Below are 24,316 nucleotides of genomic sequence, written 5' to 3' on the forward strand. Positions count from 1 at the left end.
GGTAAAAGGGATTTTGAATAAGGAAGGCTATCACTTCATTTTGCAACGCCATGCCATACCCTGTGGACAGCGCTTGATTGGAGCCAATTTCATCCTACAACAGGACAATGACCCAAAGCACACCCCCAAATTATGCAAGAACTATTTAGGGAAGAAGCAGGCAGCTGGTATTCTATCTGTAATGGAGTGGCCAGCGCAGTCACCAGATCTCAACCCCATAGAGCTGTTGTGGGAGCAGCTTGACCGTATGGTACACAAGAAGTGCCCATCAAGCCAATCCAACTTGTGGGCTTCTGGAAGCATGGGGTGAAATGTCTCCCGATTACCTCAGCAAATTAACAGCTAGAATGCCAAAGGTCTGCAAAGCTGTAATTGCTGCAAATGGAGCATTCTTTGACGAAAGCAAAGTTTGAAGGAGAAAATTATTATTTCAAATAAAAATCATTATTTCTAACCTTGTCAATGTCTTGACTATATTTTCTAGTAATTTTGCAACTCATTTGATAAATATAAGTGTGAGTTTTCATGGAAAACACAAAATTGTCTGGGTGACCCCAAACTTTTGAACGGTAGTGTGTGTGTATATATATATATATATATATATATATATATATATATATATATAAATATATAAGAGCCCCTTTTCATCGATGAAAAAAGAAAAAAGTTACGGCTCTTGAAATGCGGCGATGCAAAAAGTAATTCAATTTTTAAAAAAAATGGTTTTCAGTGTGCAAACATAGTAAAACATAAAAAAGCCTATACATATTTAGTATCTCCATAATCGTACAAACCCATAGAATAAAATTAACATGTTATTTACGCCACATAGTAAACGTCATCATTTTAAAAGCAAAAAACAATGCTGGAATAGTTGTTTTTTTTTCTTTCAATTACCACCAAAAAAAGTTAATAAAAGTTAATCAATATATTGTATGCACCCAAAAATTGGAAAATACAACACGTCCCACAAAAAAAACAGCCCTCATACGGCTATGTCGTTGGAAAAATAAAAAAGTTATGACTCTTGGAATGCGATGGTTAATAAACTAAAAGTAGTGCTTGGCCATTAAGGCCAAAAAAGGCCTGGTCGTTAAGAGGTTAATACATGATTTTATTTGTCAATCGTGTTTTGAAGTATTTTTTTTCACTTAATATAGCATCTGGATAATGAAATAACCAAAAAAAAAAATGGACAAAAACAAACTCACTTGAGAGGGTAGAGAACCTTCAGAAAGTTAAAAAAAATTAAGGCAAAATCTACCACTATAACGGTGTTGTTGTTTTTTTAAATTAGAATTGTTTTTTAATTGATTCTCTATGCTCAGTCTTCTGCTTGTGGCCTACTAGTGAGTTGTTACATAATATTTCAGTTTTGTGTTGAAAACTAGTGCCAGATTTTCACAGTTTCTTGATAATCAGTTGCTGGAATAAAGGAATTCTGTTGCATATATTAAGTGCTGTTTGGTTGCTATATTTTTATGTTTACCTTTTCTGGCTGGAGTCTGTATATCTAAACTGGTTGCAAAATCCAGCCCAGCATCTTGAAATACACCCAAAGGGTTGGCTCCACTTCCAGCTGTGCATCCAATGTCATTTTGCTGTACGTCATCCCATATCTAGGTTTGACAAAACAGATGTTACAAAAATAAACCAGACAAAACTGACTTAAAGTGGTATTCTGACCACAGACATTATTGGGGTATTTGTAGGATCCCCTATTATTGGGATACATGCATGCTGCTTTCTCTGGTAGCGTCTATAGGGCTTGTGGGAAAGCAAACATTAGGATACACCATAAAGGTCTATGGTCGGAAGGAACTGTTTAATATGAACGTTTTTTTTTAGGTATTATTTGCTGTACTAAATGCATACTTTTGTATATGTCCATGGACATATCAATGGCAACCACAAAATAATTATGGAAACTTTCTCTCTTTCTAACATTGTAAAATTGGTAAGTGTTATTTCGAAGCAAAAAAAAACAACAAAAAACAGGAAAGTATGTATTCTACACTTATTATCACAGTCGCCATCAGGGTAATACAGTAGGTACTGTCATCAGGGGCCCGGGAAAATGTAAGAAAAGGGGCCCGCTGCCCATCACCAACTGCTCGTCGCCGCTGCATACATAAATTATTTGGTGGTGACTAATGGGCCCCAATTCATAGCTCTGTCGTGCATTGCTTCTATGCTGCTCCCACCTTCTTCCTATCTTGACAGCGGGGAGGAGAGGAGGAGTTCAGAGTGAAGATGCAGGCCGGAGTCTAAATACTTCAGAGCCAGATGCAGTCAGCAAAGCACAGAGCAGAATCTTTCTAATATATACTGTATATGTTATATATTTTTAATCATGTACAGCTTTTTTCTCTGCCTTTCTCCCCACAGAGCCCGTGGCCCCTGTTAAACTATCCGCCCTCCATACAGAGCCCCCTGGCCCCTCATAGATTAGACCCCCTTTCCTTACAGAGCTCTGGTCCCCTGATAGGTTGGGCCCTCTTCCCTCGACAGAGACCTTGGTTCGGGTACATTGTGCTCAGTGGCGTAGCTATAGAGGTCACAGCGGTCGCAGTTGCAACTGGGCCCCTAATCCTGGGGGGCCCACGGGGCCCCCATTGCCATAAAGCAACATACATTTTCTGTGCCGCGGAGCCGGCACTTCCTGGTTACGGTCACATGGTACACTTAGTGTACCATGTGACCGTGACGTCACGTGAGGGGCGTATCAGCCAGCGTGGAAGAGCCGGTGCGGAAGACTCCAGGTGAGCTGCAGAGTCTGTACTGTAGTCTGTACTGTACTGTAATGTAATGTGTAATGTGTTGTATCCTGTTGTCTTGTAATGTATTGTGCTGTCTCTGTTTGCGGTGGAGGGGGGCATTAAATTACAACCTCCTCTCTCTACCGCAAACTGCACAATACAACACAATACATTACAAACTGTGGGTCGCGTGGAGTCGTGTGAAGACCTCCGGGGGGTCGTGAGTCAATCACCGAGGTCCCGGTTCCATTCAATGCTGGAGCAAGGAGCTGATGGCTGACCCCTTTGCCCCAGCATTCACTGTGCCCTGAGCAGCTCGACGCAGGCAGGCGCGATGTAGCGACATCATCGTGCCTGTCTGTGCCGAGTCACTCATAGCACACACTGGAGGAGGAGAAGAATCCTCCACCCGGCGTGGGAACGGCGATAGGTAAGTAATTATGTTATTTTTCTATTATGCACAAAATGGGGGCATTATACTGTATGGGGGGCTGATATGGCAGGGGGCCATTATACTGAATGGGGGGCTGATATGGCAGGGGGTATTGTACTGTATGGGGGGCTGATATGGCGGGGGTATTATACTGTATGGGGGGCTGATATAGCATAGGGGCTAATGAGGTGGGGGGCATTATACTTCATGGGGGGCTGATATGGGGGCATTATACTGTATAGCGGCCGATATGGGAGGTATTATACTATATGGGGAGCTCATATGGGGGGCATTATACTGTATGGGGAGCTCATATGGGGGCATTATACTGTATGGGAAGCTCATAAGGGGGGCATTATACTGTATAGGGAGCTGATATGGAGCACATTATACTGTATGGGGAGCTGATATGGGGGCATTATACTGTATGGGGAACTGATATGGGGGGCACTATACTGTATGGGGAAGCTATGTGGGGCATTATACTGTGGGGGCTGATATGGGGAGCATTATAAGGTATGGAGCAGTTATGGGGGGCATTATACTGTATGGGGCAGTTATGGGAGCATTATACAGTGTGGGAGCATTATACTATGGGGGCTGTTGGGCAAGGCGGCTGGGCATAGGCACGCGCAGGGGTCTGGTGATGGTGGTGTTGGGGAGGGGTAGGGGGGCCCAAGTTGAATTCTTGCACCCAGGCCCATGAGCCTTTAGCTACGCCCCTGATTGTGCCCCTTGCCCCTTTGCAGATTTGGCTCCCTTCCCCCAGAGAGACCTTGACTCCTGATAGATTGGGCCCCTTGCACCATAAAGACCTTAACCTATGGCGAGTGTGGACCCCTTTTTATGTACCCTTTGTAATACCTCTTCCCATTATACATGGAGATAGGCAAAAACTCCTGAAAGGTAGCATCTGACTGCCGGGAGTTCCACTGATCATGACAGGGGTCTTGGCGGAAAGAGGCTGAACATTCACAGTTACTCACCAGGTGAAAATAGCCCAGAGTGAGAGCTCTGTCTATGGGGTGCCCCTGTCTTTGAGATCAGTGGGGATTCCCAGTGGTCAGAACCCACCATTTCAAATTGTATGACTGTGGATAGGCTATAAAACAGTTTGTTATTAGCGTCTCTTATATATTTCTCATATATTTTTCAGATATTGTTTTTTGTCACCCAAAAAATCTATATCTAAATGTGTGGCATATGTTTCACAAAAAAAGTATAAAACACATTTTTCATGTTAAATTTAGATGAAGAAAAATGGAAAAGCAGGATTCAAATATATAAGATGGTGAGGCTGAAAAAAAGACATAAGTTCAGCCTATTATCCCTTAATGTTGATCCCCCCCCCCCCCCCACATGCATCTTTGTTATTCTGTCAGGATTATTTGTTAAAGGGTTTTTTTCCAACTTGGACATTTATGGCATATCCACAGGATATGCCACAAAAGTCCGATAGATGCGGGTCCCACCTCTCGGACCTGCACCTATTTCTAGAACGGGGCCTCCTAAACCCCGTTCTAGCTTACTCATCTTCCGCTGCCTCCCGGCCACATCCTAGTTGGGTAGTCCGGAGTTACGTAAACAGCCGAGCTCACTGAGTTACGCTGTTTCCGTAACTCCCATAGAAGTGCATGGGTGTTCTGGAAACAGCGTAGCACGGCGAGCTACGCTGTTTCCATAGCTACCGAGTTCCGGAAACAGCGTAGCACGCCGTGCTACACTGTTTCGGTAACTCCCATTCACTTTTATGTAGATCATAGGTCATTCGGCTATTTCCTTAACTCCCGACCACCTGATCAGGAAGTGGTAAGTTAGAACGGGGCTTAGGGGGCCCCGTTTTAGAGATAGGTGCGGATCCCAGAGGTGGGACCGCATCTATCAGACTTTTATGGCATTACCTGTGGATATGCCATAAATGTCCAAGATCGGAAAACCCCGTTAGTGACCGCCCCATAGGGTTTTTACGTTGGTCACTAACAGGCTTTATTCCGATGCAATAGACTTTTTACGTCACTGCATCGGAATAAATAAACAGAGCAGGGAGCCGTTAAATATCCCTGCTCTCAGCTACCAGAGGTAGCTGAGAGCTGGGGGCATCCCTGCTCGAACGGGTGAGATCGTTATAAGTATCGATCTCACCCGTTTAACCCCTCAGATGCGGCGCTCAATTGCGTGCGCCATTTCTGAGTTGTTTTGGAGAGAGGGAGGGAGCTCCCTCTCATTCCACTGACACCCGGCGATAAGATCGCCGAATGTCTGTGTCTCCGATGGCAGCCGAGGGCCTAATAAAGGCCCCCAGGTCTGCCTGTAGTGTATGCCTGCTACGTCATGCCTGTCCGTTTTACACAGACAGGCATAATACACTGCAATACAGAAGTATTTCAGTGTATAATAAATGCGATCGGATAATAGCATAGTGAAGTCCCCTAGTGGGACTAGTAAAAAAGTAAAAAAAAAAGTTTAATAAAAAGTAAAAAAATAAAAGTGAAAAAAAAATGAAAAACCCACTTTTCCCCCTTACAAATCTCTTTATTAACAAACAAAATAAAGTAAAAAAAAGTTACACATATTTGGTATTGCCGCGTCCGTAACGACCCCAACTATAAACGTATTACATCATTTGACCCGCCCGGTGAACGTCATAAAAAATAAAATAAAAAACCATGCAAAAATTGCTGTTTTCTTTGAAACCAGCTTTAAAAAAATGTGATAAAAGGTGATCAAAAAGTCGTATCTACTCCAAAATGGTACCGATAAAAACTACAAGTTGTCCCGCAAAAAAAAAGCCCTCATACAATTGCATCGGCGAAAAAATAAAAACGTTACGGGTTTTCAAATATGGAGACGCAAAAACAAATAATTTTGAAAAAAAAGTGTTTTCACAGTGTAAAAGTAGTAAAACATACAAAAATTATACAAATTTGGTATAGTTGCAACCCACAAAGTTATTGTGTTATTCATACCACACGGTAAACGGCATAAATTTAGGACGTAAAAAAGTGTGGCGAAATTGCTGTTTCTTTTCTATTCCCCCTCAAAAAAAAGTTAATAAAAGTTAATCAATAAATTCTATGTACCCCAAAATGGTGCTTTTAAAAATTACAACTTGTCCCGCAAAAAACAAGACCTTATACAGCTATGTCGACGCAAAAATAAAAAGGTTATAGCTCTTTGAATGAGATGATGGAAAAATGTAAAAAATGGCTTGGTCATTAAGGTCTAAAATAGGCTGGTCACTAAGGGGTTAATAATATGTCCAAAAGTTTCTCTCCTTTTAGGCCTCATGCACACGAACGTACTTTTGTCCTCCCCGTAAATACTGGCATAAATACGGGACCGGTGTCACCAGTATTCCACCCGTATTTACGGGCACGTTTTCGCTGCAAAATTACACTGTAGTAATCGGCAGCCCTTCTCTCTATCAGTGCAGGATAGAGAGAAGGCACAGCCCTTTCCGCAGTAAAAGTAAAATAAATTCATACTTACCCGGCCGTTGTCTTAGTGACGCGTCCCTCTCTTGACATCCAGTCCGACATCCCAGCCTGTGATTGGCCTGTGATTGGCTGCAGCGGTCACATGGGCTGAAACGTCATCCCAGAAGGCCGGAATGGAGGAAGAAGCAGGGAGTTCTGGGTAAGTATGAACATCTTTTTTTTTACAGGTTGATCTGTATTGTGATCGGAAGTCACTGTCCAGGGTGCTGAAAGAGTTACTGCCGATCGTTTAACTCTTTCAGCACCCTGGACAGTGACTATTTACTGACGTCACCTAGCAATGCTCCCGTAATTACGTGTGCACAGACGTAGTCACCCGTAATTATGGGAGTCCCATAGACTTCCATGGGCCTGCCCGTGCCGTAATTACGGCCTGAAATAGGATATGTTCTATATTTTTCAACGGCACGGGCACCTTCCCGTAAGCATACGGGGAGGTACCGGTGGCCAATAGAAGTCCATGGGCCCGTAAAAACGTGCCGTAATTATGGCCCGTAATTACGGGTGTTTTTACGTTCGTGTGCATGGGGCCTTAGTTGGGTCTTTTACAAGTTGGGAAAGGTAATTATCATTAATTGTTAAGAAAACCTGTTTGCCTTTTGAGATCCACAGATTTCAGTTTCCCCAATCTATATCTGGGTAGTTAAAGTCACCCATAATAACAACCTAAGGCCTTATTCAGACGAACGTGTATTACGTCCGTGCTACATGCGTGGAAATCATGCGTGTCGCACGGACTTATGTAAGTCAATGGGGCCGTTCTGACAGGTCGTTATTTTCACGCAGCGTATGTCCGCTGCTTAAAACTCACGACATGTCCTATACTTGCCCGTGTTTCGTGCAGCACGCACCCATTGAAGTCCGGGTGCCGCGTGTGATTCGCGCTACAGTAGTAAAAAAAAATGAATGAACACAGAAAAGCACCTGCTGCTGTTATGTTTGTAAACATAAAAACAGAGTCTCATAATGATGCCGGTTGTTCGACAATCACGCAGCCACGCACCATATACAGATGCCACACCAAACTTTTGCGCGCGCAAAACGCAGCGTTTTTTGCGTGCGCAAAACGGACACGTTCGTGTGAATAAGGCCTTATTGTGATTTCCTGCCTCATCTATTTCAAGTTTATGTATTTACAGTATGTGTCATACATACATGGATGATATGAAGGAAGAAAGGCAACTGTTATAAGGACAGAACACCATAAGATACAAGAAGGAGAATTGGTAATGGGATGTTGAGGGTGGGCGGTAATTTGGCTATATGGTGCCCAGAAATTATTGATGGGGACACTGCATAGTTTATTTATGTTTAGTGCAGACCTTTTCCTGGGTGAGCCTGGATTTGTTGTTTAGGACAAACACTGCTTTGTCTACAGCCACTAAGCCTACATTTGCTCCTTTATCTCCAGTCAAACGAAGTTGTAGCGGGTCTTGAGGTTTGTAAAAATTGGAAAGCTTTTTGGGTGGCTCTATTGTTAACTGTGAAGACAGAAAACAAGGACACGTCAAAAGGTACACTTCAAATGTTAGAATGTTACCAAACTTGTTTGATGTGACATGTTGAGGTAAATTGCTGTAAATCGCCTATTGTGCAAACGCCAACATGATTTTACAGAGATTTACAGTGATTTTCAATATCACTGTATAGCAATATGATCTTATTTAGGGTTCTGGCATGTCACAAATATAACACCATACTAAACATTTGTCTGTCTGCTACTTGATGTGGAATGGTAGGAGGATGAATAAAGTATCGTGTTACATACAGTATTTGCATCTTATGTATATAACTTGCCCACTAAGTGGTCTTTGGAAGTAGGCACATCTTCGACTTTAAGTACTATCCAATCCAATTTAGTGACAATTCACAGGGGTGTAGATATAGGGAGTACAACGGTAGCAGTCGCACCTTGGCCCTGGTGCCTGAGGGGGCCCATAGGCTCCTCTGCTACATAAGAAGACACCCGTATTATTAATGACACTTAGTAGATGGGGGTCACATGACCCGATTTGCTCTCTTCCGCTTACATACATGCCGTATTCCAGCAAGTGATCTTGCCTGGTTTCCTCCTTCCATGTACTTGTCGTCAGCATTAACATCATATACATGGACAGGCTAAAGCCATTTTTCTCACAGCGCATGCGCAGTACTAATACTATACGCATGCGCTGAAACGGATTAAATGGGACAGTCCCGGGTTCCTGGCGCTGTCCCGGGCGGCTGGTGGTATGTCCCAGTGTTAACTGTATCTGCGTCCTCATTACGCAGATACAGTTGAATCCAATGCTGAAGTAAGGAACGTCAGCCCCCTTCTTCATCATTTAATGTTCACTCGTCGTTGACTCCCCGGGCACAGTGCTACTTTAAGTACTGAGCCCGGGGAAGCCCTTGATGTCACTGTCCATATATGGACAGTGATGTCAGGCTGTCAACTATGGAGTCCCCGGCCAAGCTCTTTGGCCAGGGACTCCTGTCTTACGAAACTGTACAGATATGGACAGTTACGTCAGGGGCTCCTCCTGCAGTGGAATACCGGCTAAAGCATTGCCGAAACTCTGGCTGGCGATTCCACTCCTAGAGGGAGCCCCTGACGTCACAGTCCATATATGGACAGTGACGTCAGAGACTTCCATTAGGAACAGAATGCCCGGCAGAGCATTGGCCACGCTCTGATCGGGGATTCCGCTCCTAGACGGAGCCCCTAACATCACTGTAGTGACGTCAGGGGCTCCATCCAGGAGCGGAATCCTTGGCCAGAGCGTTGCCGACACTCTACTGGGGATTCTGCTCCTAATGATAGCTCCTGACGTCACTGTCAATATATGATAATGGCATCAGGGGCTTCACCCAGTGGCGTAGCAATAGGGGCCGCATCGGTCGCAGTTGCGACCGGGCCCCTAAACCTGGGGGCCCACGGGCCCCCGTTGCCATACAGCATGCTTGTTAAAAATTAATTTTCTGTGCCGTGAAGCCGGCACTTCCTGGTTACGGTCACATGGTACACTTAGTGTACCCTGTGACCGTGTTGTCACGTGTCACGTCTTCCAGCCAGTGCAGTGGAAGAGCCGGTGCGGAGGACTCCAGGTGAGCTGCAGAGTCTGTATTGTAATGTATTGTGTTGTGTTGTGTTGTAATGTAATGTAATGTAATGTATTGTGTTGGCTTGTAATGTATTGTGTTGTATTGTGTTGTGTTGTATTGTGTTGGCTTGTAATGTATTGTGTTGTATTGTGTTGGCTTGTAATGTAATGTATTGTGTTGTGTTGCCTTGTAATGTATTGTGTTGTATTGTGCTGTTTGCGGTGGAGACTGGGGGCCCATTAAATTACAGCCCCCCCTTCTCTCTCCACCGCAAACTGAACAATACAACACAATACATTATACACTGTGGGTCGCTTCCCCTGGGGATTCGTGAGAAGACCTCCGGGGGGTCGCGAGTCACTCACTGAGGTCCCGGTTCTATTCAATGCTGGAGCAAGGAGCTGACGTCTCCTTGATCCAGCATTCACTGTGCCCTGAGCGACTCGACGCAGGCAGGCGGGATGTAGCGACATCATCGCGCCTGTCTGCACCGAGTCACTCATAGCACACACCGGAGTAGTCGAAAGAACGGGGATAGGTAAGTAATTATGCTATTTTTCTATTATGCACATATGGGGGCATTATACTGTAAGGGGGGCTGATATTGCGGGGGGGGGGCATTATACTGCATGGGGGGGCTGATATGGCATGGGGGCTGATAAGATGGGGCATTATACTGCATGAGGGCTGATATAGCATGGGGGTTGATAAGATGGGGGGGCATTATACTGCATGGGGCTGATATGGGGGAATTATACTGTATGGGGGCTGATATGGGGGCATTATACTACATGGGGGCTGATATGGCATGGGAGCTGATAAGATGGGGGGGCATTATACTGCATGGGGCTGATATCGGGGAATTATAATGTATGGGGGGCTGATATGGGGGCATTATACTGCATGGGGGCTGATATGGCATGGGGGCTGATAAGATGGGGGTCATTATACTGCATGGGGCTGATATGGGGGAATTATACTGTATGGGGGGCTGATATGGGGGGCATTATACTGCATGGGGGCTCATATGGGGGGCTTTATACTGTATGGGTAGCTCATATGGAGGGCATTTTACAGTATGAGGAGCTGATATGGGGGCATTACACTGTATGGGGAGCTCATATGGGGGCATTATACTGTATGGGAGCTGATATGGAGGGGCATTATACTGTATGGGGGCATTATACTGTATGGGGAGCTGATATGGGAGGCATTATACTGTATGGAGAGCTGATATGGAGGAGCATTATACTATATGGGGGGAATTATACTGTATGGGGAGCTCATATGGGGGGCATTGTACTGTATGGGGAGCTGATATGGGGGCATTATACTGTATGGGGAGCTGATATGGGGGCATTATACTGTGTGGGTGCTGATATGGGGAGCACTATAATGTATGGGGGCAGCTATATGGGGCATTAAACTGTGGGGGCTGATATGGGGAGCATTATATGGTATGGGGCTGTTATGGGGGGCATTATACGTTATGGGGCATTATACTGTGTGGGGGCAGCTATGGGAGCATTATACTGTGTCGGGGCATTATACTATGGGGGCTGTTTGGCAAGGCGTCTGGGCATAGGCGCGCGCAGGGGTCTGATGATGGTGGTGTTGGGGAGGGGTAGGGGGGCCCAAGCTGAATTCTTGCACCCGGGCCCATGTGCCTTCAGCTACGCCCCTGGCTTCACCTGTAGCGGAATCCCCGGCCATAGCATAGCCGATGCTCTGGCTGGAGATTCCGCTCCTAGAGGGAGTACCAATTGCGCTGTCTCCGGGGGGGAGTAGCGCTGTCTTCAAGGGTAGTGTTGCACTATCTACATAAGCAAGCACTGTCGCACTATAAGGTCACCTTCTACAGGGGACACTGTGGTACTATCTACATACGCATTATGTGTGGCACTATCTACATGGGCACTGTGGCACTATGTGGGCACTGCCACTTTATATGTGGGCACTGGCACTAGAGGCAGCTAAGGGGGCATTATACTGTATGGGGCAGCTAAGAAGGCATTATACTGTATGGTGGCAGCTAAGGGGGCATTATATTGTATGGGGCAGATATGGGGGCATTATACTGTATGGGGGCAGCAATTGGGTCATTATATTGTATGGGACAGCTGTAGGAGCATTATACTGTATGAAGGCAGCTATGGGACATTATACTGTATGGGGGCAGCTATGGGGCATTATATTATGTGGGAGTAGCTATGGGGGCATTATTCTGTATGGGGCAGCTATGGTTTATTATACTACATGGGGGCAGCTATGGGGGCCTTATACTGCATGGGGGCATCTGTGTGGGCATTATACTGTATGGGGGCAGCTATGTGGGCATTATACTGTATTTGGGCAGCTATGGGGTCATTATGCTGTATGGCGGTAGCTATGAGGGGCATTATGCTGTATGGGGCAGTTATGGGGCATTATATGGTATGGGGCAGCTATAGGGGCATTATATTTTATGGGACAGCTGTAGGAGCATTATACTGTATGGAGGCAGCTATGGGGCATTATAATATATGGTGCAGCTATGGTTTATTATACTGTATGGGGGCAGCTATGGGTGCATTATACTGCATGGGGGCATCTGTGTGGGCATTATATTATATGGGTGCATCTGTGTGGGCATTATACTATATGGGGGCAGCTATGGGGGCATTATGCTGTATGGGGGCAGCTATGGGGCATTATGCTGTATGGGGGTAGCTATGGATGGGTATTATGCTGTATAGGGCAGCTATGGGGCATTATACTATATGGGGGAATTTCTGTAGGCATTATACAGTATAGGGTCATCTGTGTGGGCATTATACTGTGGGGAGGCACTAAGGGAGCAAGATACTGTGAGGGCTGAACCAGGTGCATGTGGATTGGGCGGTGTTAGAGGCATGGCTTAGAAGGAAAACATTTGCTAACATTTCCTCGGTTGTCCCTCTTTACGATACTTGAATTTTGGGAGGTATTATATTGCTGTATTACTGTATTTCCAATAAGCCTGTCATACATGTTTGGCCCTGCTCAGCTGAATGCAGGGTAGAACAGGATGTGAGGGAGTGCAAAACATCAGCGTTTTTTTCAGAATCCTGGGAAAATGGACATGTCTGTATTACCTATATAAAAAAAATTAGCCATACATCCATTTGCTGGTGATTGGTATTTATGTACTCAGTGACCAAGACTATGCAGTGCTCAGTTTTTGTTTTTACAGAAATGTCCTGGTAGTTTAAAGCCATAATACCTGTTCGCCAAGATGTTACTTACAGTGCCCTTGCAGGTTCTTTTCATATTGAGCCAGACAGAGTCAGACACTAATTCAAGCAATTTTTCGCTGTGAAACACATAGTAATAAGCCACAATCCTGAAAGAAGGGAGCATTTCTTTTGTCACGTCAAATTTTAGTGCAGAGATCATTTCCGTTTTAGTCCTTTTCTGAATTATTGTCTGCAAAATTTTTCCTCTACTGGTAACCTAGTAAATGAAAAATGTCTGATTAGAACTTGATGCCATTTCTATTTCTATATATAATTTAATTGTAATTTACCAGGTTTTTTTACCTTGTTTATTGCTACTGTATATTACTGAGTGCTATATTATAAACATGTAATGTTTAAGCCAGGGCTGGACTGTATGGAGCTATTTAAAACTAAGAAATTGCGTGGAACTACCAATATTGATGAAGTTCTTAGGGAATTGATTCCAAGACCGTAAGGTTACAGTACAGAGTGATCACTGTCCATTCTAAGGTGGCTATACATATGAAATAACTGTTGAGTGACAGCTACTTCTTCCGACTATACCATAAACATGCATTAGATATTGGGTATGTTGAAATCCAAAATGCCCATTCCCTTCCTACCTCTACTTTCAGCAGAAATTTGCGAGGAACCCATACACGTCCGCTCCTTCTATAATTGGTGGTTTCTGCCGTGTTTTGTCTAATATGTATTCTAATATCTATGGCACCTTAAGACATTGCTGATCAGTTAGCCAGACTAGCTGGTTTGACCAGCTGATTATGATAGGTGATTATTCCATACTTGCCAACTGTCCCGGCAAATTACTGTTCTGGGACTTGTCCCGGCAACTGCTACATTCAATTGTATCTGTATCCTCAGGACGCAGATACAATTGAATACTGTGGCAGAGCAGGAAACTATCTGCTTCCTGCTCTGCCATTCACTCCTCCTCTAGCTAAATCCCCGGCCAAATCGGTGCCGACGCCCTGGCCGGGGATTACGCTGCAGGAGGTACCACTGACGTCACTGCCCATATATGGACCGTGAAGTCAGGGCTCTCTATATGAGCGAAATTCCCGGCCAGCGCGTCAGCAATGCTTTGGCCGGGGATTCCGGTGTTCCATATAAGGGAAGTGACGTCAGGGGCACCTCCTGCAGCGGAATCACCGGCCAGAGAATTGCCAACGCCTGGCCGGGAATTGTGCTCATAGAGGAAACCACTGACAACGTCACTGTTCATATATAGGACAATGAAGTCAGGTGCTCCTCCTGGAGCTCTGGAATCCCCGGCCAAAGTGTTGCGGATGCCTGGCTGGGGATTCCGCTCATAGAGTGAGCGCATGACTTTACTGTCCATATAAGGGCAGTGACGTCAGGGGCATCCCCTGCTGCCGATGCCTTGTCGGGAATTCCACTCATAAAGGGAGGAGTGGGGGGGAGTGACTCTATCTACAGGGAGGGGCCTATCTACAGGGGGAGTATGTGTACCATCTACAGGGGGCTGTGTGTGGCATCATCTACAGGGGGCTGTGTGTGGCATCATCTACAAGGGGGCTGTGTGTGGCATCATCTACAGGGGGCAGTGTGGCTTCTACAGGGGGTCTGCATGGCATCTTCAGTTGGACTGCATGGCACTATCTACAGAGGGCATTGTGGTATTATCTACATAGGGCACTGTGGCACTATCTACAGAGGGCACTGTGGCACTGTGTGGAGCACCATCTATAAGGGGCACTATCTACGCTGGTTTTTATGCTACCAGTACTGATCAGTGCATATTGCTTAGCCCTAGTGATAAAGCGAGACATCACCTGCCTGTAAACAACCAGATAACAAGAGACATACCAGCCACCATAGTATTGTCAGCCAAACTACTGCAGAAATGTTGTTTGGTTTTTTTGTATGCAGAAATTCTTGAAAGCCACGCCCACTAACCACACCCACCAGATAAACCACGCCTCTGTAAGTCACACCCACAAAATACACCACACCCTAAGTGTCCCTGGGAAAAAAATTCAAATGTTGGCAACTATGTTATTCTCAGATGACAGATCCTGATGTGACCTGTTAAATGTGAATTCTTGAGAATACATGTGGGAGAGCAGTAACTGGGGAGGCCATAGCAGCTGATCAATATTTTGAATGTTTTCGTATAAATTGGAAACTATGGCATATTTTCAGGCAATGGATGATCAATCAGAAGTGGATTGGGAGCAATGTTCATTTAAGGGGTTATCCCACAAAATATATGTATCCCCTATCCACAGGATAGGGGATACATGTGTGATCGCTGGGGGTCTGACCGCTGGGATAGCAATAAGTCCCCTGAAATGCTCTATGAGAATGGAACACTAGTGCACATGCTCGGTCAGCACTCCATGCATTTCTATTTGAATTCCAGGACCGCTGTCTCCAGCAGCTCTATAGAAATTAATGGAGAGCCGGACGAGCATGCGCACCAGTGCTCCATTCTCATGGAGAATTTCGGGGGACTTTCGGTCCCTCGTTCTCCTCTTTTGGGGGGGTCCCTGTGGTCGGACCACCAGTGATCACATATGCATCCCCTATCCTGTTGATAGGGGATACATGTGTTTGTGGGAAAACCCCTTTAAATTGTAAAAGTTGTCAAAGAGCTCCACTGGCTCAGTCATTCACCACCCTCTAACATTGTCTCTGTCTGTGTTCTGCTGAGGAAACTGTCAGTTCCCACCTCAGAAACTGAACATGCCTTGAGATAACATGAAAGTGACAAACACTTTTATGCAAGGTTAGATTAGCCCGCAATAGGATTATTGCATCATCTGACAGAGTAATGCTGCCACCAACATACTTGTGGTGAGGATGTTTTATATTTAGTGGCTTGCGATGTTTGGCTTAACATTGCATTTTTTTATGGCTAGAAATCTTAAAACTGGTCTCATCCGGTCATAGAACTTTTTTATTTCCCACTTCCGAGGCTTCCACATGCCTTTTGGCAATCTGCCTTACATACACTCATATATGCATAAGGAATCATTTCTCCTACTCAACATGTCATTTGTATTAGACTCTCATCTCACACCAGTACTTGATTTAGAGCAATACTGCTCAGTATTTTTCAGTGTAAAATCTTAGTTATAAATAAGTCCTCAATAACGGAGGGGAGGTGATTTGCAGAAAGGCAGAAAGTTCTCTTTTTTCATGGAGGAGAAAATTATTGATCACAGTATAGAGGCTGGGAGAACTGGTATCTGGCACCAAGACGTTAGCAGTAGACCCTTTAAGTCCTGTAAGTTGCGAGGTGGGGCCTCCATGGTTTGGTCTATATATTCCCAGCACATCCCATAAATGAACAATTATGAACAATGTTTAGGTAGGTGGCAACCCCCACCTGAATGTCAGGACCCTAGGTTGGTTTGCCTCCTTCCTATATTGCATCCTGGTGCCATCTCTTCCCCGGACATCAACATGATGTAAAAGAAAACTTAATTCATCAGACCAGGCCGCCATGTTCCAATGCTCTATGGTCCAGTTCTAGTGCTCGCGTACCAACTTTCAGTGGTAGATAGGGGTCAGCATGAGCACTCTGACCATTCTGCAGCTAGGCAGTCTCACATGTAGAAAGCTGCAATGCTCCGTGCATTCTGATATCTTTATATCATAGCCAGTATTAACTTTTTTTTAGCAATTTGTGCTACAGTAGGAGGGATCAGATCAGATGGTCTAGCCTTCTCTCCTCCTGCAGATTAATGAGCCTTGGGCACCTATGACCTCTGGATATCCTACAGGCTTGCTAAATCTTATTGGCCTCATACCAGATGCGTAACTTGAAGCTCCTGGGCCCCAATGTAAATACTATAACAGGGCCTCCACCTACCATATATAATTTATAATACTGGTGTCTTCTTATGTGGCTGAGGGTCTTTTGAGCCCCCTCAGGCTCCGGGGCCTGGGTGCGACTGCTACCTCTGCACCCCCTATAGCTACGCCCTTGCCTCATTCGAATGGGTTTATTACAGCTCTGTACATCCTCTGTGTTGTACAGAGCCGTGATTGGCAACCCATAACACTCTATGGGGCCATACTCTACCTCCATATAAATCTAACAGCAAAAAATGTTGACATGTTTCATCGAATGCCGGATTACAGAGGTATATCTCCATAATACGTTGCCGTATGAAGGCACCATACAGCTACACACATGTCTAAGGAGCTGTACTATAAAGCCGCAGGGATGAATGCCGCTTTACAGGCTTTGTGCACACGGATCTGCTGTGTTCATGGAGACTGTCTGCATTAAATGGGACCCAATCAATAGTTGGTCTAGGGACGAGTATACCCTCAAATAAATTAACACGGGACACGATAACTTATTTGTTTAATGTGGGTTTACTCAGGGTTGGCCACAGCTTTTATTATTATTAATTGAAATATTAACTTGTAAACATTTCAATAACATAACCGTTGATTAGGTAAAACCCATATGCCGGCCTACTAACATAAGTGGGCATGTAGGTAAAACCACCTTATAAAACGCCAGCTGTGACAAAATAAATATTACGACAGAATTCCTAGGAATAAGCAAACAAATTAACAAGTAGACATAACAATATCTACCAAGGCAATCCATAAAGAGAAAGATGTTCACATTACACCTGTCGTACCACAGGTATATCCCTTTTTTCTTTTCTTTTTTTGTCGTTTGAAAGATTTTATACCTCTTTTTTTATTTTATTTTTTTGAAAACAAGATACACATACCATAAGTAAATCACAAAAAACTAGGCTGGGAGGGAGGGACAGATTACGGCCAAAAGAGCAGGAAGAGCGGGAAAGGGACAGTTTTATGTAAAAGACGGAAGGGGATCAGACAATAAACCCCCCTTTTGGTATAACTCAACCAATGGCAACACAGTTTAGGGGTAACATGCCATTGGCTTTATTTTGAAATTGCACAATATTAATCCCTAGCCAACACCCCTAGATAAATTAACCCTTTAGGATTGCCACAGTCTGAGGCCCATGGGCTATACGCTTGTGGGACTTCAAGACTGTCTACATGAAACGGAACCTAATCAATGGTTGGGCTAGGGACGAGTATACCCTCAAATAAATTAACACGGGACACCATAGCTTATTTGTTTATTGTGGGTTGACTCAGGGTCGGCCACGGGTTTATTATTATTTAAATATTAAACTTGTAAACATGTCAATAACATAACAGTTGATTGGGTAAACCCCCTTATTAAAACGCCATCAGCAGAGCGTGTACTCACACTACACGTTCCTCCCCTCCAACACGATCCCCAGCCAACAAGAAAAGAGCCGGCTCAATCCCGTTTTGAAGACCAGAAAGGAATATATCTAGACTGATGCCGTTAAGTGAACGCCATCTGGCAGCAAAAGGCATCTATTATCCCCTTCAAGTTGCCTGTGTCTGATCACCACCCTGCCTCTTTCTCTCACAAAGTGGGATACCCGTTTATTGAGAAGTCTCCTGCCTCGCTCAATAGCATTACCATCTCGAGCACGGTGCCAAACTACCCTGGGAATTATCTCCGACCATACAAGCACGAGCTCGGGGAAGAACGAGGCAAACCGGTCTGGGTCTGATTGTATGAGAGCAATCAATTCACCGAGGTGGACCGAGCAGAGGTCGTTACCCCCGATGTGAAAAACCAACACTGTGGGCACCATCCGGTGTCGACTAATTTCAACCACCTCTGGCAGCGCCTGAAGGCACCGCCGAGACGCCCTAAGGAGTACTAATTCTGAGATCCCGCAAGGCGCCGAAAAAAGAAAGCGAAAGAGCCGTCGTGAAAAGGGACACCACAAAGGGGTACGATCATACTGATGACAAACTACATACTAGTTATAAAAGGGTGGGAAAGGAAACCGGACGCCTAGATTCACGGCGGACCGCGGACTTTCTCCACCCCTTAACCCCTTAACGCTATGCGATGTAATAGTCCGTCACAGGAGTTGTCCTGCAAACTGACGGACTATTACGTCACAACATTAACAGGTTACTGTGTCAGCAGACGCGTCTGCAGACACAGTTTTAAAGCAGTGATAGCTTATCGCTAGCTGCAACCGGAGGCCTAATAATGGCCTCCTGGTCTGCCACGTACGATAGCCTATTAGGCCCCGCCCTCTACGTGACTAGTGCAATGCATTAGAGTAAAGATCAGAGAGGTGCAGGACCTCAAGTCCTCTAGTGGGAAAAAAGTGTAAAAATAAAAGTTTCAAGTTAATAAAAACAAACTGCCTTTTTTCCTAAAATAAGACTTTTAGTATTGGAAAAAAATGAAAACGTTAAAAAAAGTACACATATTTGATATCCACGCGTCCGTAACGACGCAAACTATAAAACTATAATATTATTTTTCCTGCACGGTGAACACCGCAAAAAAAAACAATGCCAGAATCACTATTTTTTTTATCACCACCCACAAAACATGGAATAAAAAGTTGCATGTCCCCCAAAACAGTACCATAAAAACTACAACCCGTCCCGCAAAAAAATAAACCCTTACACAGCTTTTTTGACTGAAAAATAAAAAAGTTCTGGCTCTCAGAATATAGCAACACAGAATGTGCAGAGTGATCAAAAGCGGATAAGATCGGGCACCATTTATCAGTGCGACACCGGCCACATATCTCTGAAATATTATTTATTTACCACATTATTATACCCTCTTATTATGCCCTGATGTACCCCGCACAGATTACATATGCCCCCACATTATAAACTGAAATACCAGCAAAACCTCAAACAAAACTACCACAAGGCAAAATCTGCACTCCAAAAGCCAAATGGCGCTCCCTCCCTTCTGAACCCTACAGTGTGCCCAAACTGCAGTTTACTGCAGTTTACGTCCACATATATGGCATATATACTGCACCATCCGCTGCACATTAATTACTAATGGAAAAACACCTGTGGGGGTAAAATGCTCACTACACCCCTTAAGGGGTGTAGTTTCCAAAATGGGGTCACTTCTTGGGGGCTTCCACTGTACTCAGGGTACCTCAGGGTTTTGAAAATGCGACATGGCACCCAAAAACCAATCCAGCAAAATCTGCATGCCAAATAGCGCTCCTGCCATTCTGAGCCCTGACGTGTGTCCAAACAGCAGTTTATGACCACTTATGGGGTATTGCCGTAATCAGGAGAAATTGCTTTACAAATGTTGGGGTTATTCTTTCTCTTTGTCCCTTTTTAGTGGAAATAATGTTGAAATTCATTTCTTCGGCCTAATTCAAATAAATTTTGCAAAAGACCAATGGGGTCTAAATGCTTACTATACCCCTAGATAGATTCCTTAAGGGGTGTAGTTTCCCAAATGGGGTCACTTTTGGGGGGTTCCTACTGTTTTGGTCCCGCAGGCACTTTGCAAATGTGACATGGCACCCGAAAACCATTCCAGCTAAATTTGAGCTCCAAATGGTGATCCTTCCATTTTGACCCCTGCCGTAATTGGGAGAAATTGCTTTTCAAATGTTGTGGTGCTTTTTCTCCTTCATGCCTTGTAAAAATTAAAAATTTCAATATTTTATTAGAAAAAAGGTAGATTTTAATTTTCACTGCCTAATTCCACTAAAGTCAGCAAAAAATCTGTGTAGTCCAAATGCTCACTATAACCCTCGATAAATTCCTTGAGTTGTGTAGTTTCCCAAATGGGATCACTTTTGGGGGGTTTCCACTGATTTGGTCCCTCAGGGGCTTTGCTAATGCGACATGGCACCCGAAAATCATTGCCGCAAAACTTGAGCTCAAAAACCTAAATGGTGCTCCTTCCCTTCTGAGCCCTGCCGTGTGTCCAAACAGCAGTTTATCACCACATATTGGGTATTGCCGTAATTGCTTTTCAAATGTTGGGGAGCTATTTCTCCTTTATGCCTTGTGAAAATAGAAAGTTTCTTCGTTTTATTGGCAAAAATTTAGATTTTCATTTTCACGGCTTCATTCCAATAAATTCAGCAAAAAAAATGTGGGGTCGAAATGCCCACTATGCCCCTTAATAAATTCCTTGAGGGATGTAATTTGCCAAATGATGTCTTTTTAGGGGTGTTTCCACTGTTTTGGCATCACAAGACCTCTTCAAACCTGACATGGTGCCTAAAATATATTCTAATAAAAAGGAGGCCCCAAAATCCTCTAGGTGCTCCTTTGATTTGGAGGTCTGTGTCTCAGTGAATTAGCACACTAGGGCCACATGTGGGATATTTCTAAAAACAACTCAATCCGTTGCGTTTTTCTGGTAAAACCTTCTGTGTTACAGAAAAAAAAAGGATTAAAAATAAATTTCTGCAAAAGAAATGAAATGTGTAAATTTCATCCCTACTTTGCTGTAATTCTAAAGGGTTAATAAACTTTCTAAATGCTGTTTTGAATACTTTGAGGGGTTCATTTTTAAAATGGGGTGATTTATGGGGTTTGCATTGTATGGGCCCCTCAAAACCACTTCACAACTGAACTCGTCCCTGTAAAAATAGCCTTTTGAAATTTTCTTGAAAATGTGAGACATTTCTGCTAAAGTTCCAAGTCTTGTAACGTCCTAGAAAAATAAAAGGATGTACAAAAACCGATGCCAATCTAAAGTAGACATGTGGGAAATGTTAATTCGCATTTATTTTGTGTGGTATTACTATCTGTTTTACAAGCAGATACATAAAAATTTAGAATAATGCAATTTTTTGCAGTTTTTCGCTAAATCTTGGTGTTTTTCACAATAAAATACTGAATGTATCGACAAAATTTTACCACTAACTTAAAGTATAATGTGTCATGAGAAAACAAACTCAGAATCGCTTGGATAGGTAAAAGAATTCCGAAGTTATTACCACATAAAGTGATGTATGCTGCGTCCTGAACGTGCAAACTAGTCCATGTCTTTGAGACTGGGTTCACACAACCTATTTTCAGACATAAACGAGGCGTATTATGCCTCGTTTTACATGTGAAAATAGGGCTACAATACGTCGGCAAACATCTGCCCATTCATTTGAATGGGTTTGCCGACGTACTGTGCAGACGAACTGTCATTTACGTGTCGTCGTTTGACAGCTGTCAAACTACGACGCGTAAATTGACTGCCTCGGCAAAGAAGTGCAGGACACTTCTTTGCAACGTAATTTGAGCCGTTCTTCATTGAAGTCAATGAAGAGAAGCTCAAGTTTACAGGCGTCAAAGACGCCTCGCATAATACGAGGAGCATCATTTACGTCTGAAACGAAGCAGCTGTTTTCTCCTGAAAACAGTCTGTCTTTTCAGGCGTAAAAGCCTCTCATCGTGTGCACATACCCTAAGGGGTTAAGCGCCTGTAAAATAAAAAAGGATTTAGTCACGTTCGACCATCCATGCAATTTAAAGAAAAAGGCCAAACCCGCCAGACGCCATTGCGCCACCAACCCCGACACACCCCGGTCGAGTAGATGTGATAAATATTCAACTGTAAACGCTAGGCGAGGATGTTCAGGTGGACCGATAACCCGTTCGCCCACCACGTTCAGCCATTCATTTCAAGCATTACCATACGCAGTCCATGTTGATGGTGCAACAGAAGACCTAACAAATTGTGATCCAACAGCCTCCAAAGCGAATCCGGGTACGCCATTCCCTCCAGACCTGCCTATCAGACCAGAACAGTACAGAAGTGTTCGGCATCATTTCACCCCACTATTCCCCAGGCTACCAGACACGTCCGTGGACAGTTCTGGGCTGTAAACTGTAGGTGACCTGCAACATGTACGCGCCCATTGTAATCCTGCAAAAAGCTATGCCAAATTCGCAGATCCGCTCTAATATCAGCCGATATTATAATTAAATGAGATGATAAGACTCCGGCTGTAGCCATTTACAACCGGCGAGAAAGCCCTGCTAGCAAAAACTAATAAACTTGACAGTGACTGGATCTGCCTCAATTGCATTCTTTTTTACATAATGCAGAAACTAAAAGCGATCGCTATTTCTCACTTTTATCTGCAGGCAAATGAAAAACCATGTCTGACTAATCAATTTCTATACCTAAAAATGAAATCACCTTAGTGGGGCCTTCGGTTTTTTCCATCGATAGGGGAACTCGAAACGGCAGGACAAAAAACGAAAAGAGTCTAGTGGCAACGAGCCGACGCTGGCGGACCGACAAAGAAAAAAATCGTCTAAATAGTGCGTTATAGTTGAAGCACAAGTTTCTTCCCGCAAAACCCAATCAAGAAAAGAACTAAAAACTTCAAAGTAAAAACACGAAATGGAACATCCCATAGGCAGGCAAATGTCATAGTAAAATTGACCATCCAGCTGGCAACCCAATAAGGGTATGTTCACCCAGCTTATTTTCGTCCATTTTTCGGGCCTTAATGGCAGAAAAATCAGAAGCAGAATGGCTTCAAACATATGCCCATTGATTTCAATGGGAAAAACTATGTTCTGTTCCGACGGGACATTTTTTTATGTGGCCATCTTGAAAAACGGCCGCGTTAATAAACGCCCGCGAAAAAGAAGTGCATGTCACTTCTTTAGCGATTTTCAGAGCCGTTTTTCATTGACTCTATAGCAAAACAGCTCCAAAAACGGCAGTAAAAAACGCAGCGAAAAACTTGAGTTTGCTAAAAAAAAAACGTCTGAAAATCAGGAGCTGTTTTCCCTTGAAAATGTATTAGTAAGCGTGTGAATATACGCCTGTGGAAACAATCCACATGAATCGGCAAAAACCGGAAAGCTGACTCGATGTAAAATTTTGCCATGAGAGCCCCTCGCCCAGAGCGACAAACTAATTTGATGGTCTGATCGAACGAAACATAAGAAACTGCGGCTATGTCTTTACTAATGCCGTAGTTAACCAAGCTCCCTTTTGGGTATGAGAGATGATGTATTAAGCAAATTTACCGGTTTCTTTTTTGGGTACCACGCCGAGGGGAGAAATACGAAGATTAGGGAAAGGTAAAACCAAAAAGGGGACTGCCATGCAACCGATATCGACTTCCTTCATAACTTTTTCTTTTACGATCAACGGGAATTCCCTGGCTGACTTTAAGTTTCGTGAAAACAATGGCGTAGGGCTATAATTGAAGGGTATGAAAAATCGAACATAAAACCAGTCCTACTTAGGTCGGCTTCCCCCATCTCGGGGTACAGCTCTAGCCACTGTCACATGGTAGATGGTAGAGTTGATGAGGGAGCGCGACTGCGGAATGTCCACTCCCACAATTTGAGCATTCATGTCTGAATTTACAGGAGCCATAGAATTTACAATGCCCTTCGTTGAAGAGCCAGTATGATCCGGACCGGCAGAGTATAGGGCCCCCAACCGCGGGAGAGGAA

General features: G+C 44.1%; 1 protein-coding gene across 1 annotated transcript in view; it reads right to left on the reverse strand.

Moving 5' to 3' along the window:
* Positions 1 to 24,316, reverse strand: part of LOC142757730 (venom factor-like) — a 328,633-nt gene that overhangs the window by 176,142 nt on the left and 128,175 nt on the right. The window contains 3 exon segments of the mRNA XM_075860640.1: positions 1,490 to 1,619; positions 8,012 to 8,170; positions 13,038 to 13,244. Coding sequence (XP_075716755.1) covers positions 1,490 to 1,619; positions 8,012 to 8,170; positions 13,038 to 13,244 — 496 coding nt within the window.

This window comes from Rhinoderma darwinii, chromosome 1, assembly GCF_050947455.1.
Source record: "Rhinoderma darwinii isolate aRhiDar2 chromosome 1, aRhiDar2.hap1, whole genome shotgun sequence".
Lineage (NCBI taxonomy): Eukaryota > Metazoa > Chordata > Amphibia > Anura > Rhinodermatidae > Rhinoderma > Rhinoderma darwinii.